Below are 24,995 nucleotides of genomic sequence, written 5' to 3'. Positions count from 1 at the left end.
TTCTAGAGAAAAGAGACAGAGAATAAATGAGGACAGTCATGGTCCTCAAGGAGCTTACATTTTACTGGAGAAGGGGCTAATGATAAGCTTTGAAGAGAGGCAGAAAGACATAAAGGAAAATGCCAGGTAATAAAAAGTGCTATGCAGAGAAGGAAAATGGGTTTTGTGCTAAGGAGCAACTAGGTGGCCACTTTACAATGGGTAGTCAGGAAAGACCGCTCCCAGGAAGTGACACAGAGGTTGCCATCTGAACCCCAGGAGCCTGCATGGGGATCAGCTTACTACTGACAAGTCCCTTCTATAGAGAAATTTTGGAGGGGCTAATGTCTTTATATCTTTCTGTCCTGTGCAAGTGGTTCTCAGCCACCCACTCATTCTGGCCCTCACCTTCTCCTCCTTTAAGCCAGGATTTGCAGTAGACTCTGGGGATAAGTACATATCTTTTCATCTAGCTCTCGGGGCTATTATTAACTTTCTTTCTCTGAGTCTCACAGTCTTTGTGAGTTGCTGAATCCCAAATGGGCAAAACCTGCTTAAGAGTGTGGATTAAGAAGGAGGAGGAAGAGACAGACAAAGCCTTTCAATGAACCACTCAGAAAGAGGAAGAGGAGGGAAAGATAGCAAAAAGGCAGTTAGTACCTAGGGATATGGAAGCACAAAGAAATGCGATTCTGGACAAATTAAGCTGTTTCTAGAATATCCAGTTTCCTCTTGCTCTAGGATCTTCCTGGCCTTCAAGAACCCTTTTCTGACATGGAAGCAACGGGAGACACACAAGTGAGTCCAGTTCATGTTGGTGCATACATGTCTGTGTGTGTGCATACGCTTGCTTTATCTTTTTGTAAATTTAGTTTTTAAAACCAGAGCTGGACATAATGTTGAACATAAAGAAGGCTGATGAGTTTTAGGATGTGGTTCTCTGGGACTGTGTCGCTCTTTGGCCTCGTAGTGTGTTCCCAACTTCTTTGCCATTTGAGTCCTCTCCCTTTGATCAACATATGACTGGGCATAGGGCACAGGTCTTCAAAAATAAATGCTGGTAACAGATTGTTTCTAAAGGCAATGTGTTGCAGAATCATAAATTGTAAAGCAGATGAGAGCAAACCTCCTGTTGACATGAAGGTGGGGGCGGTGGGTATTCCTGTCTGTGCCTCTTCCCTCTCCCTCTCTGCACCTGCCTTTGGAACAGAGTGAAAGTACAAGACTGGGGCTTTTCTACTTCTTCCTAAGTGGTCTGGCTGCCGGGCCCACCTTGGGATTGAACTCACTAGGTTTCAAATTCAGGCTAAGGAGACCAGAACCCCCCCACTCCAAAGCTCCCTGTACCCTTAAGCTTTGTAAACCGGTGCTTTCTCTCAGAGGCTGTTACTAGAGGCAGTACTCTGCAGTACTGTATGTGATAATTATCTTATTCCTTTCCAATTACTTCATCATAAGTGTCTGCATTTGTTCAAGTTTATGTTCTTCTTGAGATCACTAAGAATAAAATATTGTGTCGTGAACATAATTAGATTTTATAAACCCAAGATTGCCATATTGTGCTATGGTTTATCTCTTTATGAAGTAATTACACCAATTAGAGGAGGTTATGTTTAAATTCGAATTGTTACCCACTTGGCAGACGGTATTGATTTAAAATAAAAGAAGTGATTAAAAACAATTTATGGAGCTCTCTTGGGTAAAAGCACAAAATCAGTAAAAAATTATTCGAATCTTATTCATGCAATGAGTTGTGCACAATGTTCTTGGATGCTGTAGTTAAGGCAAAATTACCAGGAACTCCAACAAAGGTTTGAATCTAAGACTGTTATTATGTGTCTTTCCTACTGCTAAGATTACACCATTAAATTCAATTAATGCGTCATGTTAGGACTCTATTCGCAATTTTGCTAATTTCATTTTCAAGTTAATTTAAAATAACCATTCTTTAATCTTTCATACACAGAATTTCCATCTCCAAAGATGCATTCCTTTTGTGCTTATGTTCAAGAATACACATCATTATCTAAGTCCCGTAATTAGCATTCAGCAATATATTGAGAATTTATTCTTAAATGTTTGTTTGAGATAGTAATAACACCCTTCTGACCTAACGTTATGAGAGGAAGCAAACAAAGCTGAGCAATAGTGTTGTAGAAGCACTTCAAAAAAGTCAAGCAAAAAGTCAAAATGCTGTTTCTAACCATCAAGGCATGCCTAAAATTAGTGACTGTGTCAGGGCACAGGAAGGAAATCATAAATAGTCAAACCCTGGAACCCAAGTGTGAGATCCGGAAGTCAATAAACCTTGCTGTTTTCTTTCTGTTCACATCCTGACTGAGAATTTTACTAGAAGAGGGTGAGAGGGAAAGAATAGGAAAATAAAGAGAAAGCATTTTTATTTTTAAGCTACACAGTACTTCATGAAAGTACACTTTAGAAACTCAAAGTAATAGCCAGAAAAATGAAGTGAAAACTGACAGATCCTCTTCACACTCCCACTACCTACCCCCATTATCAAAGACTGACTCTCAACAAATTAGTGTTTTTCTTTCCAGTTTTTTTTTAATTTAAACAGTTAAAATATGGTGTTGTTCTGTGACTTACTATTTTCTACCTAGCAGTATCTTGGAAATATTCACAAGCCTTTGTATGTAGGTTTGTCTTATTATTTTAACAGTTGCATAGTATTCCATGAAATAAATATATCATAATATATTTATGTATTCCATTTTTAAAAGATGTACTTATTTGAAATGCAGAATGACTGGATGGGGGCTTCAGGTTGGGCCAGCTCTGACCATTGCAGCCATTTAAGGAGTGAGCCAGCAGATCAAAGACCTCTCTCTCTGTCTCTCCCTCTCTGTAACTCTGCCTCTCAAATAAATAAACATTTTTAAAAATAACCTGTTACACTTATCATTACATGCATAGCATCACATTTTGGGGACAAGGGGAGAGCAAGGACAGATGCCCAAGTATTGAATTGCTGAGTTAAGAGATCAGATCATTTATATTTTGGTAAATATTACTAATTATTTCTCCAAAAAGACTGTGCCAATATTATCAGTGTTTAAAATGTTTGTCAACCTTGTAGGTGTCTCCTCTGCATTCTCTTTAGAGAATGAAGTCTACTATTTTCTCATGTTTGTTGTGGTTTTGTAGTTTGTGTTTTTTATTTGCCGTTGTTACATTCTTTGACCATTTTCCTATTGAGCAGCTGGCTATTTTCTTAGCTATCTTCGGGAATGATTAAGATATGATCAATCCTGTTATTTATCTTCTGAATACTTTCTCACAAACTATTTGTTGTTTAATCTTTACATTTTCTTTTTCCAAATACAAATTTTAAACTGTCCGTAGTCAATCTCATGCTATTTTTCCCTTGAGATTTCTGGGCTCGGTATCATGTTTGGCAAAATATTTTTTTTGACAGGCAGAGTTAGACAGAGAGAGAGAGACAGAGAGAAAGTTCTTCCTTTTTCCATTGGTTCACCCCCCAAATGGCCGCCATGGCCGGCACACTGCATAGATCTGAAGCCAGGAGCCAGGTGCTCCCTCCTGGTCTCCCATGGGGTGCAGGGCCCAAGCACTTGGGCCATCCTCCACTGCCCTCCCGGACCACAGCAGAGAGCTGGACTGGAAGAGGAGCAACTGGGACAGAATCCAGCACCCCAACTGGGACTACAATCCAGGGTGCTGGCGCTGCAGGCGAAGGATTAGCCAAGTGAGCTGCGGCACTGGCCCAAAATATACTTTTAAGATAGAATATCTTCTGGTGATATTTAGCAATGGGAAAACGGTGGATATTGGAAGAACACAGATCTGATTAAAATCCCACTTTCTCAGATTCTGACCATGTCGTTTCTTCTTTCTTTCTTTCTTTTTTTTTTTTTAAGATTTATTTATTTATTTGAAAGTCAGAGTTACAGACAGAGAGAAAGAGAGACAGAGACAGAGAGAGAGAGAGAGAGAGAGAGGTCTTCCATCCACTGGTTCACTCCCCAGATGGCCACAATGGCCAGAGCTGCCCCAATCCGAAGCCAGGAGCCAGGAGCGTCTTCCGGGTCTCCCACACAGGTGCAGGGGCCCAAGGACTTGGGCCATCTTCTACTGCTTTCCCAGGCCATAGCAGAGAGCTGGATCAAAAGTGGAGCAGCCGAGACTAAAACAGTGCCCATATGGGATGCCAGCACTGCAGGCAGTGGCTTTACCCACTATACCACAGTGCTGGCCCTGGTTTTTTCTTTCTTAAAAAAAAAGTTCACATGAATACCTTCCTCTGGCATTAAATAAAACAATGTGTGAAAGCTCTGGCTGAGTGCTTGACTCACTGTAGGCACTGCAGAAATTTTGATATAGCCAGAATTGGGAATACTCTCCGGCACCTTGTGGAAGAGGCAGACGATGTCAGTGCACCAGTTAGTTGTGTGAGGAGGAGGTGAGGGAACAGGAAGGAGAGGCTCAGAAAGCATTCACATTTCCGTAGTGTGGAGGTGCGTGCATGTACCTGTGTAACAGCACCAACCCTAGCTTTCCATCACACTCCTCCGCCCATGCTTTAGCATTCAGGCTTTCACAGCAAATATGCAAAATTTGATATTCATGTGGCCCCCTATGATACTTCTTCCAAATCTCTTCTTATCTGGATTTAAATAAAGTGCAGCACTCATTTCACTCTAGGATTCGATATAGAAGATTTATTTTCTTAGTTGCTGAAACTGGAATTCACTTGTATTTCATAAAATGAAAAGATTGGGATCTTAGGAAACTGCCAGTTGCCTCATATTTGCAGGTACATTTGTTCTTAGTATTCATTGCACTTTCCACTTCCTTTGTGACTTTGGAGAATCCATTTGACTGAATAGAGGCAGCGTCTACAGAAATCCGTGAGGGACAAGAGAGAGCTCGCTGGAGCCCACAGCAGCACAATTCTAATGCAACAAGTGAACAAAAAACCCCGAGACTCTTGCAAAACAACAGATGATAAATTTAAGTCATCCTTATCACTTTAATAAAACCATGATTTTGGGGCCAGTGCTGCGGCACAGCATGTTAACACCCTGGCCTGAAGCGCCGACATCCCATATGGGCACTGGTTAGAGACTCGGCTGCTCCACTTCCGATCCAGCTCACTGCTGTGGCCTGGGAAAGCAGTGGAAGATGGCCCAAGTCTTTGGGCCCTGCACCCATGTGGGAGACCCCGAGGAGGCTCCTGGCTCCTGGCTTTGGATCAGCGTAGCTCTGGCTGTTGCAGCCAGTTGGGGAGTGAACCATCAGATGGAAGACCTGTCTCTCTCTCTCTCTCTCTCTCTCTCTCTGCCTCTCCTCTCTCTGCGTAACTCTGACTTTCAAATAAATAAATCTTAAAAAAAAGAAATATTTTTTAAAAATAAAAATAAAATGATGATTTTTGAAAAGCACCCTTGGGGCTCACATTGTGGGTAAAGTTACCTGTGCTGCCAATGCCAGCATCCTATATGGGCTCTTGTTCAATTCCAGATAGCTCCATTTCTGATCCAGCTCCCTGCTAATGGCCTGGGAAAAGAAGCAGAAGATGGCCCTAGTGCTTGGGCTCCTGCCACCCACGTGGGAAACCCAGATGAAGCTCCTGGTTCCTTGCTTTGGCCAGACTCTGCACTATCTGTGGCCATCTAGGGAGTGATCCAGCAATGAAAGATCTGTGTGTGTGTGTGTATGCGTGTGTGTGTGTCTCCCTCTCTCTCTGTAACTTTGACTTTCAAAATAAGTAAATAAATCTTTACTTAAAAAGTCACGGTTAAACTCTTTTGTTGTCTTTCCATTTTATTTCTTTTGCTTTATTAAGACCTGAATATCCTTGTTCAATGAAAACAACCCAGAAAAGCATGTAGACCTGGGGCATTATGGTGTAACAGGCTAAGCCTCTCGTGTGGTGCCAGCATCCCACATGGGCACCTCTTCTAATCCCAGCTCTCCTCTTCTAATCCAGCTCTCTGCTTATGACCTGAGAAAACAGTAGAGGATGGCCCAATTGCTTGGGCCCCTGTATCCTAGGGGGAGACTTGGAAGAAGCTCCTGGCTCCTGGCTTTGGATCAGCTCAGCTCCGGCCACTACAGCCACTTGGGGAGTGAATCAGAAGACAGAAGAACTTTCTCTCTGTCTCTCGCTCTCTGTCTGTAACTCTACCTCTCAAATAAGTAAATAAAATCTTTTTTAAAAAAGCATGTAAAAATACAAATATCCGTGTAACTACATGGCAAATAGATGAGCTCAACTTTATTTTTTAACTTTTTTTCTTCAAAGCTCGAATTAAAGTGAAACAATCCAGATTTCTGCATTTCAAATCTGCTACATGCCAGGTATGGGATGTTAGTCAATCATCAGCATCGTTTTACCCTCTCTTTCCTTGGCCTGGTTTCTTATTTATTTATTCATTTGGCAGAGAGTGATATCTGTCTGCTATTTCATTCTCCAAATGCTTGCAAAGGCAGCGGAGGATTCAATCTGGGTCTCCAATATGGGTGGCAGGGACCTAACTATTTGAGTCATCTCCATTGCCTCCCAGAGTCTGCATCAGCCCCAGGAAGCTGGAGTCAGGATCCAGAGCTGTGATTAAACCGAGGTACTCCAAAGTAGGATGAGGGTGTCTCGACCACCAGCTTAACCGCTAAGCCAAACACTTGCTCTGCTTTCTGGGAAGGGATACTGATCTTGCGGTGCCTTACTTGAGAAGGTTGACCTGAGTTATTGACGCCTCCTTGAGACACTTTCTTCCCTTCACTCAAGGACGTGACGTACTCATGACCCCTTTCTCTGACCACGCATTCTTGGACTCCTTTCCTGGTTTCTCCTAGTCTCTCTGTCACCTAAACTTCAGAGGCCTTACAGCTCGGGTCTTAGTTTCTACTTTGGTGATCTTGTCCATTCTTATAGCTTTAAACACTAGCTGTATGTTATGAAAATAGATTTACCCTACCTCTACTGAAACTTTTCAATTCAAATGTTTACCTGACATCTGTATTGTGAGGAACATCAAGGCATGTTTCACAGGTGTCATTATCACAGGTGGCACTGTCATTTTTCCCATTGATCAAACATCTTGGTGTCATCCTTAACATTTTCTTTTTCTGTCACTGCTCACAACTACTCTATCAGGAAATCCTATTTACCCTACCTTCAAAATATATCCAGGAATTGGATCACTTCTTAGCAACTCCTCTACTCCAGCTCAGATCACCGCCAGCTCTTCCCTGGGTTGTTAGAAAAACCCACAAGGTTGATCCCCACCAGAGCAACTATGTGATTTCGCAAATCAATATTTATCTGTTCAAAACCTCCCAATAGCTTTCCTTCAAATCACCTGGCTACCTTTAAAACTAATTTGAAAATAACCCAAACTACCAAAACCAAACTACTGAAGCCTAAACACCACTGTAGTGCCACTGAGAGATTGATTCCTGGAATCTCATCCTCTTCTTCTAAAGCCATCAGTTCTAACAGATTAGGATCTTATCTTTGTAAGATTATTTAAGTAAAGTATTCCCCTAAAGCCCCTGTCTCTAAATACAGTTACACTGGGGATGACAGCTTGAATGAACGGATTTTGTGAGACACAGTTCTATCCATAACAGGGACCACTCTGCTATCTCCTTGGCTCCCCTTTTCTAGAAAAAGCTTCTTTCCTCCTATCCACAGGTTCCTTAAGAGCCACCCTGATCAGCTAGCTACAGTTGATTGACATGAGTTGTACAGCTGATCCAGGCTAAGCCAATCAAAATCTTTCCCCAGGACTTGCCTCTAGAAATAACAGCTGGGCTGTGGGTATACACTTGACCCATGTTGGACCAACCAAAGATTTTCCCTAGGAATTTTGGAAATAGATCTAAGACAGATCTGCAGAGATAGATAGATAGATAGATAGATAGATAGATAGATCGAAAGATAATAGATAGGTAGGCAGCTAGGTAGATGATAGATATAGATATAGACATAGACATAGATGAGATAGAGATAGAGATAGAGATAGAGATATAGGGAAATAGAGATGAGGGGGAGAGAGACTCTCTCCTGTGACAGAAGGTTAGATGCCAAGTTTGGAAGCTGTTGTTGGGCTTGTATTTCTCCACATAGCTAGAATAAAAGGATGGTCACAGACAGAGAAACAAAAAGATAAACAGAAAGGGCAAAGAGAAGTGATAGAATGAGAGTCTTAAATGCATTTGAATCCCTGGTTTTAATTAATAATGTTCAATCATGTTTATGACTTTCAAGAATACTTCAAAAAGTTCATAGAAAATATATGTTATCAGAAATCTATACATGGATTTCAAAATTTTTGTATCAAAATAAACCTATCTTTCAATGCCATTTTCTGTGATCTTTTTTAATTGTCCTTGTATGGTTTATGAGAAACCTTTCTAATACAGTCTGTGTTTTTCTTTAGCTACTTAGGGTCAGGCTTCATACAGCTTCCTAGAATTTAAAAAAGAAAAACGTTTTGTATAGCTTTGTATTTTAGCCTCTCAGAGCCTGCCTCATTTCCTAATACTGATTAGCAGGAGTAGGCATAGTTGTGCATTGGGTTAGACTACCGTTTTTGAAACCAGCATCCCAAAACAAAGTGCCAGTTCGAGTTCAGGTTGTTCTGCTTCCAAGTCAGCTTCTTGCTAATGCACCTGCGAAGCAGCAAATGATAGACAAAGTACTTGCATCCCAGCCACCCACGTGAAAGATCCAAATGGGTTCCTAACCCCTGGCTTCAGTCTGGCCTAGCTCTATATGTTGTAGCCACTTGGGGGATAAACCAGCTCTGTCTTTCCCCCCTCTTTGTCACTCTGCCTTCCAAATAAATGAATCTTAAAAAAGATAATGATTATCAATAACTGATGGTGTTGGTTTTATCTTGTGCATTACTTTATCTGAAACTGAAAAGGGACCATTGCACAAAAAAACACTTAATGTTGTTTTTGGTACATTGTTACTGAGGTTAAGCCTCAAGTCTCCCTACATCAACCCTACAACAACCTTTGCCATGACATATGAAAGAATTGGCAATACAGGAATTCAGTTTGAAGAAAACACCATAAATTTTCAAGGCCTATGAAGAACCACTTGACAGCATTTATTAACTCATTGTTCATCCTATTTAGAAGTGTAAAATCAAACTAATTGGGGCTGGCACTGTGGTGCTGTGGGTTAAGCCGCTGCCTGCTGCACCAAAGATTTTCCCTAGGAATTTTGGAAATAGATCTATAGATAGATATCTCTATCCATCGCATATAGGATGCCGGTTTGAGTCCCAGCTCCTATCCAGCTCTCTACTAATGCACCTGAGAAAGCAGCAGAGGATGGCCCAAGTGTCTGGGCCCTGCACCCACATGGGAGACCTGGAAGAAGCTTCTGGCTCCTGGCTTCTGCCTGGCCCAGCCCTTGTTGTTGGGGCCATTTGGGGAGTGAAACAGTGGGTGGAAGATTTCTCTCTCTCTGTCTCTCCTTCTCTCTAGTAAGACTGTCCTTTAAAAAAAAAAAGTTTTATTTATTTTATTTGAGAAGGAGAGTTACAGACACCGAGAGGGAGAGACAGAGAGAGAAGTCTTCCTTCCATTGGTGCACTCCCCAAATGGTTGAAATGGCCAGAGCTGCGCCAATCTGAAGCCAGGAGCCAGGAGCTTCTTCCGAGTCTCCCACATGGGTGCAGGGGCCCAAGGACTTGGGCCAGCCTCTACTGCTTTCCCAGGCCATAGCAGAGAGCTGGACTGGAAGTGGAGCAGCTGGGACTAGAACCAGTGTCCATATAGGATGCCGGCACTGCAGGCAGAGGATTAACCTACTGCACCATGGTGCTGGCCCCAAGTCTGTCTTTTGAGTAAATAAATTTTAAAAAATCAAACTAAGTTCTAATGTATTTTACTTTTGTAAATGTTTATAATTATAATTTTCCATCCTAATAATAATTCCTGGATTAAGATATTGCATGTTATCTAAGAAAAGGAAATTCCCTCCAGCTTACGTGACTGAGTTTCAAAATGTGAGTAAAGTATGGCTAACCAAAGTGCTCAGGCAAGCTGATGCAAATTTCCTTTTCTGTGACTACATAAGCAAACATCTTTTGCATGGTGCCAAGTGTGATGGATGCAGCATGTAAAAGAGAAAGCACCTTTACCAGTGGTGAAGCAGAAACCAGGTAACTTTCTCATCAACTGGGGAAGAAATGACTTAAGCGTTAGCTTCCACATCTCCTACTCTGAAAAGGCTGAAGTGGTAGTAGGTGTCACAACCATTAACACAGAAAGTTGACAGAAACTAAGTCTCAGTGCACAAAAGGAAGAAAAAGTATGTGCTGAAAATGGGCTCTATGAATTCATACTAGTCTCTTCTCATTTATTAATTAATTTAATCTGTCTGACAACCTGTGAGGTTTTTGCTCCCTTTAGTCAATGTAAAAGCATAAAGATGTATTAGCGGGCGGCGCTGAGGCTCACTAGGCTAATCCTCCGCCTTGCGGCACCGGCACCCCAGGTTCCAGTCCTGGTCGGGGCGCCGGATTCTGTCCTGGTTGCCCCTCCTCCAGTCCAGCTCTCTGCTGTGGCCCGGGAGTGCAGTGGAGGATGGCCCAAGTGCTTGGACCCTGGCACCCGCATGGGAGACCAGGAGAAGCACCTGGCTCCTGGCTTCGGATCAGCGCAGTGCGCCGGCCGCAGAGGCCGTTGGAGGGTGAACCAACGGCAAAGGAAGACCTTTCTCTCTCTCTCTCTCTCACTGTCCACTCTGCTTGTCAAAAAAAAAAATTAAAATTAAAATAAAAAAGATGTATTAGCAAGGATAAACCCTAAAAAACAACATTGAGAGAAAAGAAAGCAAACTGCAAAAAAGTATATTTAATATTATTTCACTTATGTAAATATCCAGATGCTAAAATACATCATAAAAATACAAAAATATATGTTGGATTTCTGTACACCAGCTTCACTAACTTCATAGAGCTTGCCTCTGATCAGTGATAGAATTGAATGGGAGAAGTAAGATGGGCTTTAGTGGCATTTGTTATATTCTATCTCTTCTTTAAAAATTTTATTTAAGGTAAACGAATTTCATGTATTTTGTACATACAGATTTAGGAACATAGTGAGACTTCCCACCCTACCTTTCCACCTCCTTCCTCTCTTATTCCCTCTCTTACTTTTTACAATGGCCTGCTTTCAATTTTTTTTTAGACAGGCAGAGTTAGACAGTGAGAGAGAGAGACAGAGAGAAAGGTGTTCCTTTTTCCGTTGGTCACCCCCCAAATGGCCACCATGGCCGCGTACTGAGCTGATCTGAAGCCAGGAGCCAGGTGCTTTTCCTGGTCTCCCATGCAGGTGCAGGGCCCAAGCACTTGGGTCATCCTCCACTGCCTTCCCCGGGCCACAGCAGAGAGCTGGACTGGAAGAGGAGCAACTGGGACAGAATCCGGGGTGCCGGCACCGCAGGCGGTCAATTTCAGACTCATAAGCTTAACCCTATGCTAAATAAAGAGTTCAACGAATAGTACGAAGAAAAAAAAAACAACACTGTTCCTCAGCAGTAGAGACAAGGACTGTAAACAATCACTGAATCTCAAAATGTCAATTTCTCTCCTAAACATTACATTTTTGGTACTCTATTAGTTACCACAGATCAGGGAAAAGATATGGTATTTGTCTTTTGGGGACTGGCTTATTTCATTAAGTATAATGGTTTCCAGTTGCATCCATTTTGTTGCAAAAGATAGGATTTCATTCTTTTTTATGGCTGAGGAGTATTCTATTTTCTATATATATACTTATATATATGTAATTTCTTTATTCAGTCTTCAGCTGATGGACATCTGGGCTGATTCCATATCTTAGCTATTGTGAATTAAGCTTCAATAAATATAGGAGTACAGATAACTCTTTCATACTCTGAGTTCATTTCCCATGGATAAATTTCCTGGAGTGCAATTGCAGGGTCATATGGTATATCTATTTTCAGTTTTCTGAGGTATCTTCATACTGTCTTCCACAATGACTGTACTAGTTTACATTCCCACCAACAGTGGATTAGGATACCTTTTTCCCCATATCCTCGCCAGCATTTATTGTTTGTTGACTTCTGTATGGGAGCCATTCTAACTGGGGTGAGGCAAAGCCTCATTGTGGCTTTTATTTTCAATTCCCTGAAGGCTAGTGATCCTGAACATTTTTTCATGTGTCTGTTGGCCTTTTGAAAAATGCCTGTTCAAACTTAATACATTATCCCTCTTAGTAGTTTTTTTTGTCTGTTCTACTTAACATGACTGGTTTAATTCTGTAATTAATACACAGTTATTCTTAAGTGTTGAAATTTAACTGAAATGTGATCCCTGTTAAACATAAGAGTGGGAATAAGAGAGGGAAGAGATGTACAATTTGGGACATGCTCAAGCTGACTTGCCCCAAATGGTAGAGTTAGAAACATACCAGGGGACTCCAATTTAATCCTATCAAGGTGGCATGTACCAATGCCATCTCACTAGTCCAAGTAATCAATTTCAGTTCACAATTGATCATAATGAAAGGACTAAGAGTCAAAGGGAGCACATAAACAAGTCTAGTACCTGCTAATACTAACAGATAGAATAAATAAAGGGGAGAGTGATCCAACATGGGAAGCGAGATACTCAGCAGACTCATAGAATGGCAGATGTCCTAAACAGCACTCTGGCCTCAGAATCAGCCCTAAAGGCATTCCAATCTGGCTGAAAAGCCCATGAGAGTATTTCAGGCATGGAAAGCCAAGACACTCTGGCAAAAAAAAAAAAAAAAAAAAAAAAAAAAAAAAAAAAAAAAAAAAACAACAAACACCTAAATGAAAGATCTCTGTGAGTGAGATCCCAGTGGAAAGAACAGGTCTTCAAAGAAGGAGGTACCTTTCTCTGAAGGGAGGAGAGAACCTCCACTTTGACTATGACCTTGTCTGAACAAGATAAGAGTCGGAGAACTCAAGGGGCTTCCATAGCCTTGGAAACTCATGACTGGTGCATAGGGAGATTACTGATGCCATAAACAGGAGTGTCAATTTGTAAAGTCAACAACAGGAGTCACTGTGCACTTACTCCTCATGTAGGATCTCTGTCCTTAGTGTGCTGTACATTGAGACTTAATGCTATAACGAGTACTCAAACAGTATATTTCACTTTGTGTTTCTATGGGGGTGCAAACTGTTGAAATCTTTACTTAATGTATACTAAACTGATCTTCTGTAAAAAAAAAAAAAAAAAAGAAGAAGAAGAAGAAATTATCAATTCCCAACTTGACTCTCACTGGGAATAAACATGACAATAGGTCTGATCTGATTTCATCATCATTTAAAAAATTATCTATTATTTTCACTTTATGTTTCTGTGTGGTAGCAAACTGTTGAAATCTTTACTTAATGTATGCTAAACTGATCTTCTGTATATAAAGAGAATCGAAAATGAAAAAAAAAAAATGCCTGTTCAAGTCTTTTGCCCATTTCTTAACTAGATTGGTAGTTTTTGCTGTTGTTGTTGAGTTTCTTGAGTTCTTTATAGACTCTGGATATTAATCCTTAATCAATTTCATAGTTCTCAAATATTTTCTCCCATTCTCCTTTACCTCTTCACTTTGCTGAATATTTTATCTCTTTGAGAAAGAAATGGATCTGCCTCTGGTAAAAAGGATTTAACTAAAAATCTTCAGATCCCTTCTAGCCCTAATATTCCAGTTATATTTGTAACCTCAAAATACTTTAAAACATTTAGCCTGTTCATGAGTATTCGGACTGAATTTAACAGAATTCAACAAGCATACAATGAAAAATGTCTTTATGCAGCGTGTTAAGCTACCTATTCATGGGTAAATAAAACATTCTTTGGAGTGCTTCAAAGGTAAAAGGACTCTAATGTAGTTTTAAAAACACCACTTGGCTAATCATTTCCTTGAGATTTGTGTGAGGGATGGGCTTTGGTGAGAAAGAGGCTTCTAGCCACATATGCCTGATGTGAAAACAGGAGCTTTTCATTCTTAGCATTGTTGAATCAATGAACTGCCCCATTAAGTGACACTCCAGAAGGATACATTATTACACATTGGAATTGACTGGTCCCCAATTGATAGCTAAAGGTGAGTTGTATGTATTGAAACAGCAGAAAAACACTTACAAATAGTTTTTTTTAATCAAGTACTAAGATCATTTAAAGAGAAACAGAACAGAGTTAAAAGTTGGCAATTATCTAGTGGATTTCTTCAACTTGGTAAAAAAACTGGGTAACTCATGCAAAGAATTCATCTAGGGGTAAGTATACACTGTTATCGCCAAACACTGTTATCTTTGAGAGTCACCTACTATAAATGTGAACAAAAGAGATGTTTACTCATCAGGGTTCTTTCAGTTTCAAAGAATGGAAAACCTGACTCAAATGAACTTCAATAAAACTTAAAAAGCCAAACTATAGCTTTAACTTCAAGTACACCTTGACCCAGGAGCTAAGGCAACAACATCAACAGTTGTTTCTCCCTATGTCTTGGCTTGTCCTTCTGCATTGTTGGCCTGATTTTCAGGCTTCACATGGTGGCTATAACAACACAAGACTCAGGTTACCCTTATTACCATAGTCTCAGGGAAAAGAGATGATATCAGCTAAGCAATTCCTACACAAATTCTAATACTTACTTTGCCTGGCATAACCCAAACCACATGTTTATACTGATAAGTCACTTTCACCAGGGAATGAAATGCTCTCCTTTGCCAGACCAAGTAATGCCCACCAGAGGAGTCAGGGGTAAGGTTAGCTCTACTCAGAACATCTGGGGGTGAGTTGACCTTGGCAAATACTTCTCAAGTTTTAACATGCATTCGGGTTGCAGGAGGGATTTTGAAAACACATTCTAATTCAATAGGTCTAGAGAGGGCGCAGAGAAACTGCATTTACAACAGTTTTTGCAAGGCAAAACTCCCAAGGAGCATGCTAAAATGATAGGATGGCTAGCTAGTTACAGGCCAGATACCACCTAAGGGTATGAGGAGCCAGTGCCATATGACAACGTCAGATCACTTGTTAAAAAACCATTAAGATTTTCAACTTGACTGCAGAACATTAAACCGAGCACAGGATTCTCCTAAGCTTGGGGCCTGTGCAACTTCACAGGTCACACGCCCAGGAAATGAGCCCTTGATTGCAGTCTCCTGCTGTGATGAGGTTGAGTTGGGGCCAAGAAAAGATTGCTGTGAACAATGGGGAATATATTATTCCCAATATTCTCTTCTTATATGGACAGCAGTTATGTTGGATTGGGGTCCACACCAAATTTTAATTTTAGTTTATCTACTTATTTAAAGACTGCCTCCAAATAGATTCATTTTCCAAGATATTAGGGGTTGGAACTTCAACATATGAAGTTGAGGAGGGTGCAAAATTCACCCTATAATATCCTCTTGTAGAAGTGTCTGATCAAGCCACTTGCCCATTTCTCTCTTGGTTTGTCTGCTGATAGAAGCTGTTTATGTATCTGAGATTCAAGCCCTTTGTTTTTAGTTACAGGGGTTACAAATATCTCTCTGCTTTCTGAATGGTATCTTCTAATAAAAAGAAGTCTCTAATTCTAATGCAATCAGGTTTGTCATTCTTTCCTTTGTGACCAGTTCTTTTGACTTCTGCTCCCTTCAAGGATATGAGGACATACAGTCTGCCTGATACTTCTTTTGTGTATGGTATAAGAAAGAGGTTAATATATATGTTTCCATATGTATGTATATAATTGATATATAATTGATTCAGCACCATTGATTGAAGAAATCATCTTCCTTTCCACTCTTGAATAATTCTGGATTATTTAAATTGATATTTAAAAATTGAGATAAAATAGATACTGATATGAAATTGATATTTTTGTAATATTGAGTCTTTATGGTCTTATTCTCATGTGTTCTGTTCTTTGTATTTATCTTTCTTGAGTACATGGCTTGATGTATTTCATCATTTTGGAAAACTACCAGAAATTACATCTTCAAATAATGCTTCTGCCCTTTTCTCCTTCTTTTATCTCTGGGAACTGCAGATACATGTATGATAGGTCTTTTTATTCTCACTTATATTTCTTATATATTTGTCTCTCTCTTCTTCAATTTGAATATTTTATTCTGACCTATATGCTGGTTTATTTTACCTTCAGCTGCAATTAACCTGTGAAATTATTCCATTTAGTTCTTGCTTTGTAATTGCATTTTTTTCAATTCTAGAACTTAAATATGATTCATTTTATAGTTTTATTTTCAACCATTTTGTTCTCTATCTTGTTATTTATTAAGCACTAAGTTCATTTAATTTTCACAGTTCTATGAGAACTAAAATTCCCATTGTTATTTTAAAATCCACATTTAAAAACTCTAATAATTATATCTTCTTTTTAAAATTATTTTTATTTATGTGAGAGAGTCACAGAGGGAAGTAGAGCCAGAGAGAGAGGTCTTCCATCTGCTGGGTCACTCCCCAAATGACCACAACAGCCAAAGCTGAGCTGATCTGAAGCCAGGAGCCAGGAGCTTCTTCTAGGTCTCCCACGTAGGCGCAGGAGCCCAAGGACTTGGGCCATCTTCTTCTGCTCTCCCAGGCCATAATAGAGAGATGGATAGGAAGTAGAGCAGCTGGGACTCAAACTGGCACCAATATGGGATGCTGGCACTGCAGGCTGGGGCTTTAACTCAATGCACCATAGCGCCAGACCATAATTATATCTTCTATGGCTCTGTTTTATTTCCTTTCTTGTTTGGGGTCAATTATTGTGTTTGTGGAACTCTTAGTTTTTACTGAGCTCTAGACATTGCTACTACCTCTTGAGCATACAACTCCATCACCAATCTTAGTTTTCTCCAACAATCAGGAATGTGCACACATCTGGTGACACAATATTAAAAACATGTCCTTTACAGAGTCATGGCTTTGAAGACATTTATTTTTCACAACTGGTAGGCTGGGGGAATCACGAACTCTATCTCAAAATTCAGGTGTTGGACCTAGTTCAGCCATCAGCACCAGCAGCCTGTTGTGAGAACTCTACACAGTAGGAGCTTGCCGAGTGGCCACCCTGGGTACAATAGTGTCTTAACCTCCCAAATCACACCCACCCAGAACCTCAGAATGTGACCCTGTTTGGAAAAGGGGTCTTTGCAGATGTCATCTGTTAGGATGAGATCATATTATATTAGAGTAGACCCTAAATATAATGACTAGTATCCCTTTAGGGAGGTCACATGAAGGGGCCCACGCTGTGGTGCAGGAAAATCCGCTGCCTGCAGCGCCGGCATCCTATATGGGCTCCAGTTCAAGTCCTGGCTGCTCCTCTTCTGATCCAGCTCTCTGCTGTGGCCTGGGAAAGCAGCGGAGGATGGCCCAAGTGCTTGGGCCCCTGCACTCACATGGGAAGATCCTGGAAGAAGCTCCTGGCTCCTGGCTTTGAATCGGCATAGCTCAGGTCTTTGAGGCCGACTGGGGAGTGAACCAGCCGAGGGAAGACCTCTCTCTCTCTCTCTCTCTGCCTCTCCTTCTCTGTTACTCTTTCAAATAAATAAATCAATCTTAAAAAAAAAAAAAAAAAAGGTCATATGAGAACACAGACAGAGGTCAGCTGTTGCCACAGCCAAGGAAGGCCAAGTCTCGCCCGGAGACATGAGACTGGGGCGATGCAAGTCAGGAGTATTCACTAAAACCTGTAGAGGGACCAAGACCCACCCACACTCGGGCACTGGCCTCTGGGACCATGAGGGAATAGATTTCTTTTGTTAAAAGACCGCGATTCCTATTTCCGCTTTCTCACTACTATCCGTTTTTCACCACCGCCCCCCCCCCCCCAGCCCCGCCAGGCACTGCGCGCTCTGGGCTTCAGTGACGTCATCTCTCAGCGCCGCACTGACCCCCGCCGGTGGAAAAGGGAACAGCTCCGCCGCCCTTCGCGTCTTTGTTGGGCTCCTGCTCCTTCAGTTATCATGGCGCCGTCGCTGTGGAAGGGGCTGGTAGGCATCGGCCTCTTTGCTCTAGCCCACGCCGCCTTTTCCGCTGCTCAGCATCGTTCTTATATGCGATTGACAGAAAAGGAAGAGGAATCACTGCCAACAGATATAGTGCTTCAGACACTTCTGGCCTTTGCAGTTACCTGTTATGGTACAGTTCATATTGCAGGGGAATTTAAAAACATGGACGCTACTTCCGAACTAAAGAATAAGACATTTGATACGTTAAGGAATCACCCATCCTTTTATGTCTTTAACCATCGCGGTCGAGTACTGTTCCGGCCTTCAGATCCAAGAAATTCTTCAAATCAAGATGCGTTGTCCTCTAACACATCGGTGAAGTTACGAAAACTTGAGTCGCTGCGCCGTTAATATTTTACAAATTATAATAGGACAGGACACAGAGCTCAATATGGAGTTTGGGGCATAAAACACTCCCCACATTAGTATTTATATTGATCTCTCAGACCAATTTAAAAAAAAATCTATGGCCCTTGTTTGTACACTGCTGGTCAAGTCCTTATTGCAGTATTGGTTATCTATGAAATGAATCTTTGAATTTCATATAAGGAATTTTTTTTCATTTAAGACAAATTAATTTTGTAAAGTCACTGTTTTGAACACATTGAAAAATGTTGATGGTTTCTGTGATTATTTTCTTAAATTTCTTTTCTTTTGCGCTACAGTTTTAGGATCCTTTTGGAAATACTGTGTGATTACTCCATTTTGCAGCATGAATTATAGTAAAATGGTCTTCAGTTCTTAGTAAATGAACTTCCCTAATGAGACCAAAATGGTGATTTTCCACTCTTCTTTTATCCCCTAAAAAGTGGCTCTGCTTCAGCAGATATTTGCCAGTTTTTAATTGATCCATGACTTCTTACTCCACCCCACTCCCATATACTTTCTAGCATTGACTTGTCTTGTTTAATTACTTCTCTGAGATTCTGTGTACAGTGAGAAATTTTTGTTAGAAATTCCTGTCATACCAGAAGTATTTAACAAGTTCAACTTGTTGTGAAGCCATTTGTGTTTTATAACACAAAATGTGCTCTAAGTGATTATGTAATATAGGAATACTTGAAGACAGACCAAAAAAGACCATTTGTGATTTCATTATCCTGCCTATATAGAAGAATGAGATTTGTTGAAAAAAATGGATTACTTGTCATTAGTTTAACTTATTCAGAGTCTCTGTTAGTTTATTCCATGCTAACCTAGTGAACTAAATGAAAATAAAGGAAACTTCTCATTAATCTAAAGGCAGACTTAAAGGAATTGGGCCAAATATGTTCTAAATATTTAGAATGAATATATTTTTTTAGAAACTTCAAGGCCATTTAGGAAATTGTCTTGTAGTTTTGATTAAAGAAAGTTTAGAGTTTTCTATCTTCACTCTGTTGGTGAAGGTAAGCATAAGGATACAAAAATGAATTGTTTTATAAACAGTGATTTTACTCTTAGAGAAATTTGGCTAGCTCTTTGATCTAGAAAGCTCTAGGAATCTCAGCATTTTGGTGTGGACAATAATGCATTTTTTTAATTGTACAGGTGTAAACACATTGCTTTTGTTGAATTGTATAGGTGTAAAGGGAATACCTGTATGCAGGTTTGAAAAGGAAATATGCTTTAGGCAAGAGTCATAAGATGCCCTTGTACTTGATGGCATTTTTCCTTTAGAAACAAACCTCACTTCTTTTATTCTGCCTGGTAATGCACAGCCCAAAGGCATGAGATGAATTTGTCATTGGATTTTTATTATGCTGTTTTGTTCTGTTTTGTTTTGCCTATCCAGTCTGTCTGTGGAACACTGACTCTGCTCACTAATGAGAACAAAGTTAGAATCTGCTGATAGCCTGAAATAATTTAGTTAAAAGTGTGAAGGCAGGAGTTCAAGTGATGTTAATTAAATCAAAATAGTGTGTGAAAAACATGCTCCTTATATCAGTCTTGTCTACCGTTTCCTCAGGTATGACTTGATTTGAGAGAATTTCTTGTTTTCTTCTCTTTTGAGGCCAAATAATGTTGTTGAGATGTAGTTTGCCTACCTTACAGTTGACCCATTTAAAGGGTATAATTCTGTGACTTTCAATGATTTCACAAAATTGTGAAATATCAGCCACTTTTAGAACATTTTGCAGTCCCATAAAGAATCCCCCTGCACTTTAAAACTTGCCTCATTTTCTCCCAATGCTGGCTCCACTCCACCCCTGTCAACCCTAGGGAACTACTGATCTACTTTCTGTCTGTATAGATGCACCTTCTCTGGACATTTAATATAAATGGATTCATAGGGTATCTGGTCTTCCGTGAGTGACTTCTCCCAAAGGATTGTTATGTGGAGAAAGAAGTTGTTCTTATCTTGTGATTAATTATTGTTGTGAAAGGCCATGATTGGCCAAATGAATATATCTAAGGAGAGAAGACTAGATACTTAACAGGTTTCTCAGATGATCGTATGTAACAGTTTTTTTTATAGCATTCATAGTGTATTGCTTATTATATTTTGGCTGGTTTCTAGAATGGATATTGAACTCCTTGCTGCTCAGTTAGGAAAGACCTGCTAAAATTGATGCCAAATAATTTGGCATATAATTGACGTAGTAATTTCCAGTGTATACATCTTCGCCAGCAGCTTGTATACCTCAGGTCAACTGAGGTCCCCAAATTTCTTTTTTAATTGACTCCAGTCAATTTCTGTTGACTTTTCCAAGTATGTACCATAGGACTAAAGGTGATTTGGGTAACCCTGCTAAATGTATTAAGTATGGAACTTGATTTACAGTACTATTAGACAGTCTGTTACTGCCTAAGGCAGTTTAAAAATATGTGAGCTAGTCTGCAGTTGATTAGGATTTCAGTGACATTCAGAAATGTGTATCAACCAAAGTTCTCAAGAATACTGGAAGACTCACTTTTTTTTTTTTAACATTTATTTTATTTATTTAAGGGACAGAGTTTCAGAGAGAGAGGTCTTCCTTCCACTGGTTCACTCCCCAGATGGCCACAATGGCCAGAGCTGCGCCGATCTGAAGCCAGGAGCCAGGAGCTTCTTCTGGGTCTCCCACATGAGTACAGGGGCCCAAAGCCTTGGTCCATCTTCTACTGCTTTCCTAGGCCATAGCAGAGAACTGTATCGGAAGAGGAGCAGCTGGGACTAGAACCAGCGCCCATATGGGATGCCGGTACTTCAGGCCAGGGCTTTAACCCACTACACCATAGCGCTGGCCCCAGACTCACTTCTTAATAACCAAGGAACCAGCCAAATGGCCCAGTGGCAAAAAAAAAAAAAAAAAAAAAACCACCAAAAACACAACAACAAAAACAGACTTTTGAGTTGGAAACTCCTGTGATCTCTGACTTCCTAAGCACTGTGGCTTAGTTCTGAGTGGCACAGCAACATCTTCCTGGTTGTATGTGGCCTGTTTCCATGAGCTATTGAGTGCTGTTGTTTGTTGTGAGCATCAGTGCCTGTAACACCAAGCTAAACACATTCTTTGGATATAGTCTCTCTCTTTAAATGACCTTACCCTGTCCAATAAGTAAATGATTGTCTCACCCTGTTTGTGGTAGCAGTTTTTTGTTTGTTTGTTTTATTTTGTTTTGCATTTTAGATTTTTTTTAATCTCACTTCTGTTTCTCTGTACCCAGAAAAATGTAAGAGCTAATTTTATGACTATATTTTCCAGTGTGATTTTGTTTTACTAAATTCAATAGATACTTTATACTTAATTGTACATATCAACTCTTATTGCAATTTTAAGCTTTAATAGTCAGAATGTATAATCTCATTTATATTCATGAATCGGTAAGTGCTCGTTGAGGTATAGGAATTGGTTCTTGAGAAGCAGTGTCTGTAATCATTCCATCGCAAGCAAATTTCTTATAGGCAGACAGCTCATACAAAATATCACTTGTACCTAACAGGAAATCATGTTTTAAGTGTAAGAGAATGAGAAAATGCAAGGGGAAAATTTCTACTTTGTAAAACTTGGCAGTTACCTAAAGTATTTTGAAAACACTACCAGTATTCAAGCCTACTTAGAACTAACTCAAAATAAACTGCTAAGCAATGTTATTTAAAAAGGAGGAAAAAAGATAACATGTGACGAAAGGATCAGACAGTTTAGAAAGGCACAAAAATAAATCTTTTGTTCTCTTCCTTCCTACTCTAATATTTCACCTGAAGGTAACCAGCATCAACAGTCTCGTTCTTATAGGAATAAAACCTTTTATTTACCAGTGAACATACATTTAAAAAAATTTACATTAAGGAATCAGACAATATGTACTGTTCTGTACCTTGCTTTCTTCTGCTGTGTCTTAGGAAATCTTTATTTGTACAGAAATAATGATTTTTAATAACTCTGGTGTCCCAGTATACATTAGTGGGCTTTTAGTTTTCCAATATTTTATTAAATTGTATTGTAGTGAACATACTTGTACATATAATGAGACTGTATCAGTAGAATTAATTTATAGCAATATAATTGCTAGATCAAAGAGTAATTTTCATTTTCAGTGCAGTAGTCTGCTGCCAGATTGTCCTCTGGAAACCTTTGCCTGGTGTGCTTCTACATACAGTGTGAGAATGATTGTTTACGGGACTGGCGCTGATAGTGGGTACTACTTTTTATGTTTGATCATGTGAAAGTAAATGAGTGATATCTTGCATTTTTATGAGGAGATGCAACACATTTTCAGGTGTATTGATTACTGCTATTTCATTTTCTGTGAGCTGTATGATTATATTCTGTTTCCTATTAGATGATTTGTTTTTTATTGATTTGTATGAGCTTTTTGTAAGCTAAGGAAGTTGGCTCACTGTCACATGTTTAATAACATTTTCCTGTGTATTATTGATTTATGTAGTTATACTTATCAGTCTTTATGCCTTCTTCCCTTAGAAAGGACTTTACATTTATGAATGAATTTATTTTTCCAGTAAAAAAAAAAAAAAGACCACACAGACTGTGGTTGTTATGGTATCCATAGGAACCAATACAGTGACTAGCAAATTTAATCATAACTTCTCTCCTTTACAATATTAAACTTGAGACATTGTTTTAGTTGTGCTCAGGATTTAACTTGTAGAGGTGACTGAGTGAACCACATGGGAATGTCAATGCCATTGAAAGAAGCCTTGTTCCTTGTGGTTCCCTTCTCCCCAGGAGAAGGGGTGTGTGCCAGGCCACACAGGGCCACCTAGAGAAACACTGGGGTGTTCAGGAGGCAGGAGAAGAGAAGGAGAAGCATGATCAGAGCTTTTTTGTGGCTCCCACGAGTGACCAAGGGTAGGCAAATTTGAGCAAGCTTAGGTTTGGTCAGTTTGAATAATTTTGGTGAGCTCTGGATTATTGGAGCGGTCCCTAGTTGCCCCATGTCTGATCATGGGATGACTTTGCACAGGGGAAATATTGCTGTGGAGTGAATGACATAACTGAGGAAGTGAGGGATATGGGCTTTGGATTAGTTGGTTTCACAGGCATGCAAGATGTGTTCACGACATGTTGTTTACTACAGCTGAGATTAGACAGCTCTGGGAGGGACAGTCAAAGCAAGAAGGCCCCAATGTATCAAAGCAACGTAAAACACAGACAATTAAAAACATAACACACAGAAGACAGTCACCAGAAGCAGTAGTACTAGAAGGAAGACAGAATTTGAAACTTCTTTTAAGAGTCAGTTTCTTGAAAGAATAACATATCCCATGTTTATTTTTCTCTCATTTACTCACCACAAACTGCAGCCAACTCTCTTCTTTGAAAATTGAAAAATTCCTCTTGTCCGGGTGATACCTGACCTCTTTGATGCCAAGCCCAGTTGGTATTTTCATCAATTGATATTTTCATGCATGCTACTTTCTCTATCAGTCCTTTCCTTTCCCCCTGCCCTCCACAAGCAGAATGCATCTCGCTGCCAGTAATTGGCATAGTGGGTTAGGTCTCTGCCTGCGATGCCAGCATCCCATATGAGCACTGGTTTGAGCCACAGCCGCTCCGTTTCTGATCCTGCTCCCTGCTGATGGCCTGGGAAAGCAGCAGAAGATAACCCAAGTGCTTGGGATCCTGCACGCATGTGGGAGACCTGGAAGAAGCTCCTGGATCTTGGCTTCGGATCAGCCCAGCTCCAACCACTGCAATGTGAACCAGCGTCTGGATAATCTCTCAGTCTCTTGCTCTCTCTGGCTGTAACTCTGCCTCTCGATTAAATAAATAAATCTTGGGGAAAAAAAGAAGGGAAAGTAAGGAGGGAGGGAGGGAGGGAGGGAGGGAAAGAAAGAATCTCACCTGCATTGGTGCTGTTTTGTACCTCACAGAAACGTTGATCGCTCACCTTAAATATTTCATTGTTCCTACTGCTTATGTATGTACTTCCTCTAGTGAAATGGAAGCTGCCAGACGCTGTACTTCTATCCTTAACATTGAGCAAGCTTCTATCCTTGATGTTTAGAATCTAACGCAGAGTAACTTACCTGCAAATCTTTTAAAAATGAGTTTGGTAAACAAAGGTGCTCCTGTGCGGCACAGTGTATCACTGTTGACACTCTCGACTCCACCTTCAGCTTCCTGGGCCTCTTTCCTCCACCTTTTACTGTTCTTATGTACCTCCCTTTTTAAACATCCATTATAGGCTGGTGATTCTAAGGGTCCCAAGAACTCTTTAGAATTTCCCTGGATGATCTCATATACTTTCACGTTTCTAAACACCACCTTATGCTGATAACCTCAACATCTATATTTCTAAGCTGGATCTCTCTTCAAAGCTCCAAAAAGACTAAGCCTACATGTAAGGAATGAGATAGGGCAAAGAAAAAAATACGGAAGTCAATCATTTCGATTACAATAGTATGCTTACTCATGTATGCTACTAGGTACTAAACTGCCAATATCTCTAACCATCTGATTGCATTTCCATGAGCCAGGTCTTAGACAATCCATGCATCATGACCTTTTCATCAATACAGCACAAAAATTTCAACTTTTTGTCAAGGAAAGACTCAATAGAGGATTCTTTTTAATGTCCA

The 24,995-nt window shown here is 40.2% G+C and overlaps 1 protein-coding gene across 1 annotated transcript; it reads left to right on the top strand.

Moving 5' to 3' along the window:
• Positions 1-468: 468 nt before the first annotated feature.
• On the top strand, positions 469-24,203 carry LOC127493441 (ER membrane protein complex subunit 5-like). Its single transcript, XM_051856371.2, has 2 exons — positions 469-777; positions 17,822-24,203. The coding sequence occupies exons 1-2, from the start codon at positions 754-756 to the stop codon at positions 18,338-18,340; spliced, it is 543 nt and encodes a 180-aa protein (XP_051712331.2). The 5' UTR covers positions 469-753; the 3' UTR covers positions 18,341-24,203.
• Positions 24,204-24,995: the final 792 nt, after the last annotated feature.

The sequence above is a fragment of the Oryctolagus cuniculus genome, chromosome 7 (genome assembly GCF_964237555.1).
Source record: "Oryctolagus cuniculus chromosome 7, mOryCun1.1, whole genome shotgun sequence".
In the NCBI taxonomy this organism is placed as follows: domain Eukaryota; kingdom Metazoa; phylum Chordata; class Mammalia; order Lagomorpha; family Leporidae; genus Oryctolagus; species Oryctolagus cuniculus.
The sequence above is the reverse complement of the archived record's forward strand: the minus strand, read 5'-3'. Positions and strand labels throughout refer to the sequence as shown.

Coding starts and splice junctions, on each gene's coding strand:
- LOC127493441 (XM_051856371.2), top strand. CDS start 754: ATGGAAGCAACGGGAGACACACAA. Junction 778..17,821: donor AAGCAACGGGAGACACACAA/GTGAGTCCAGTT, acceptor CAGCCCCGCCAG/GCACTGCGCGCTCTGGGCTT.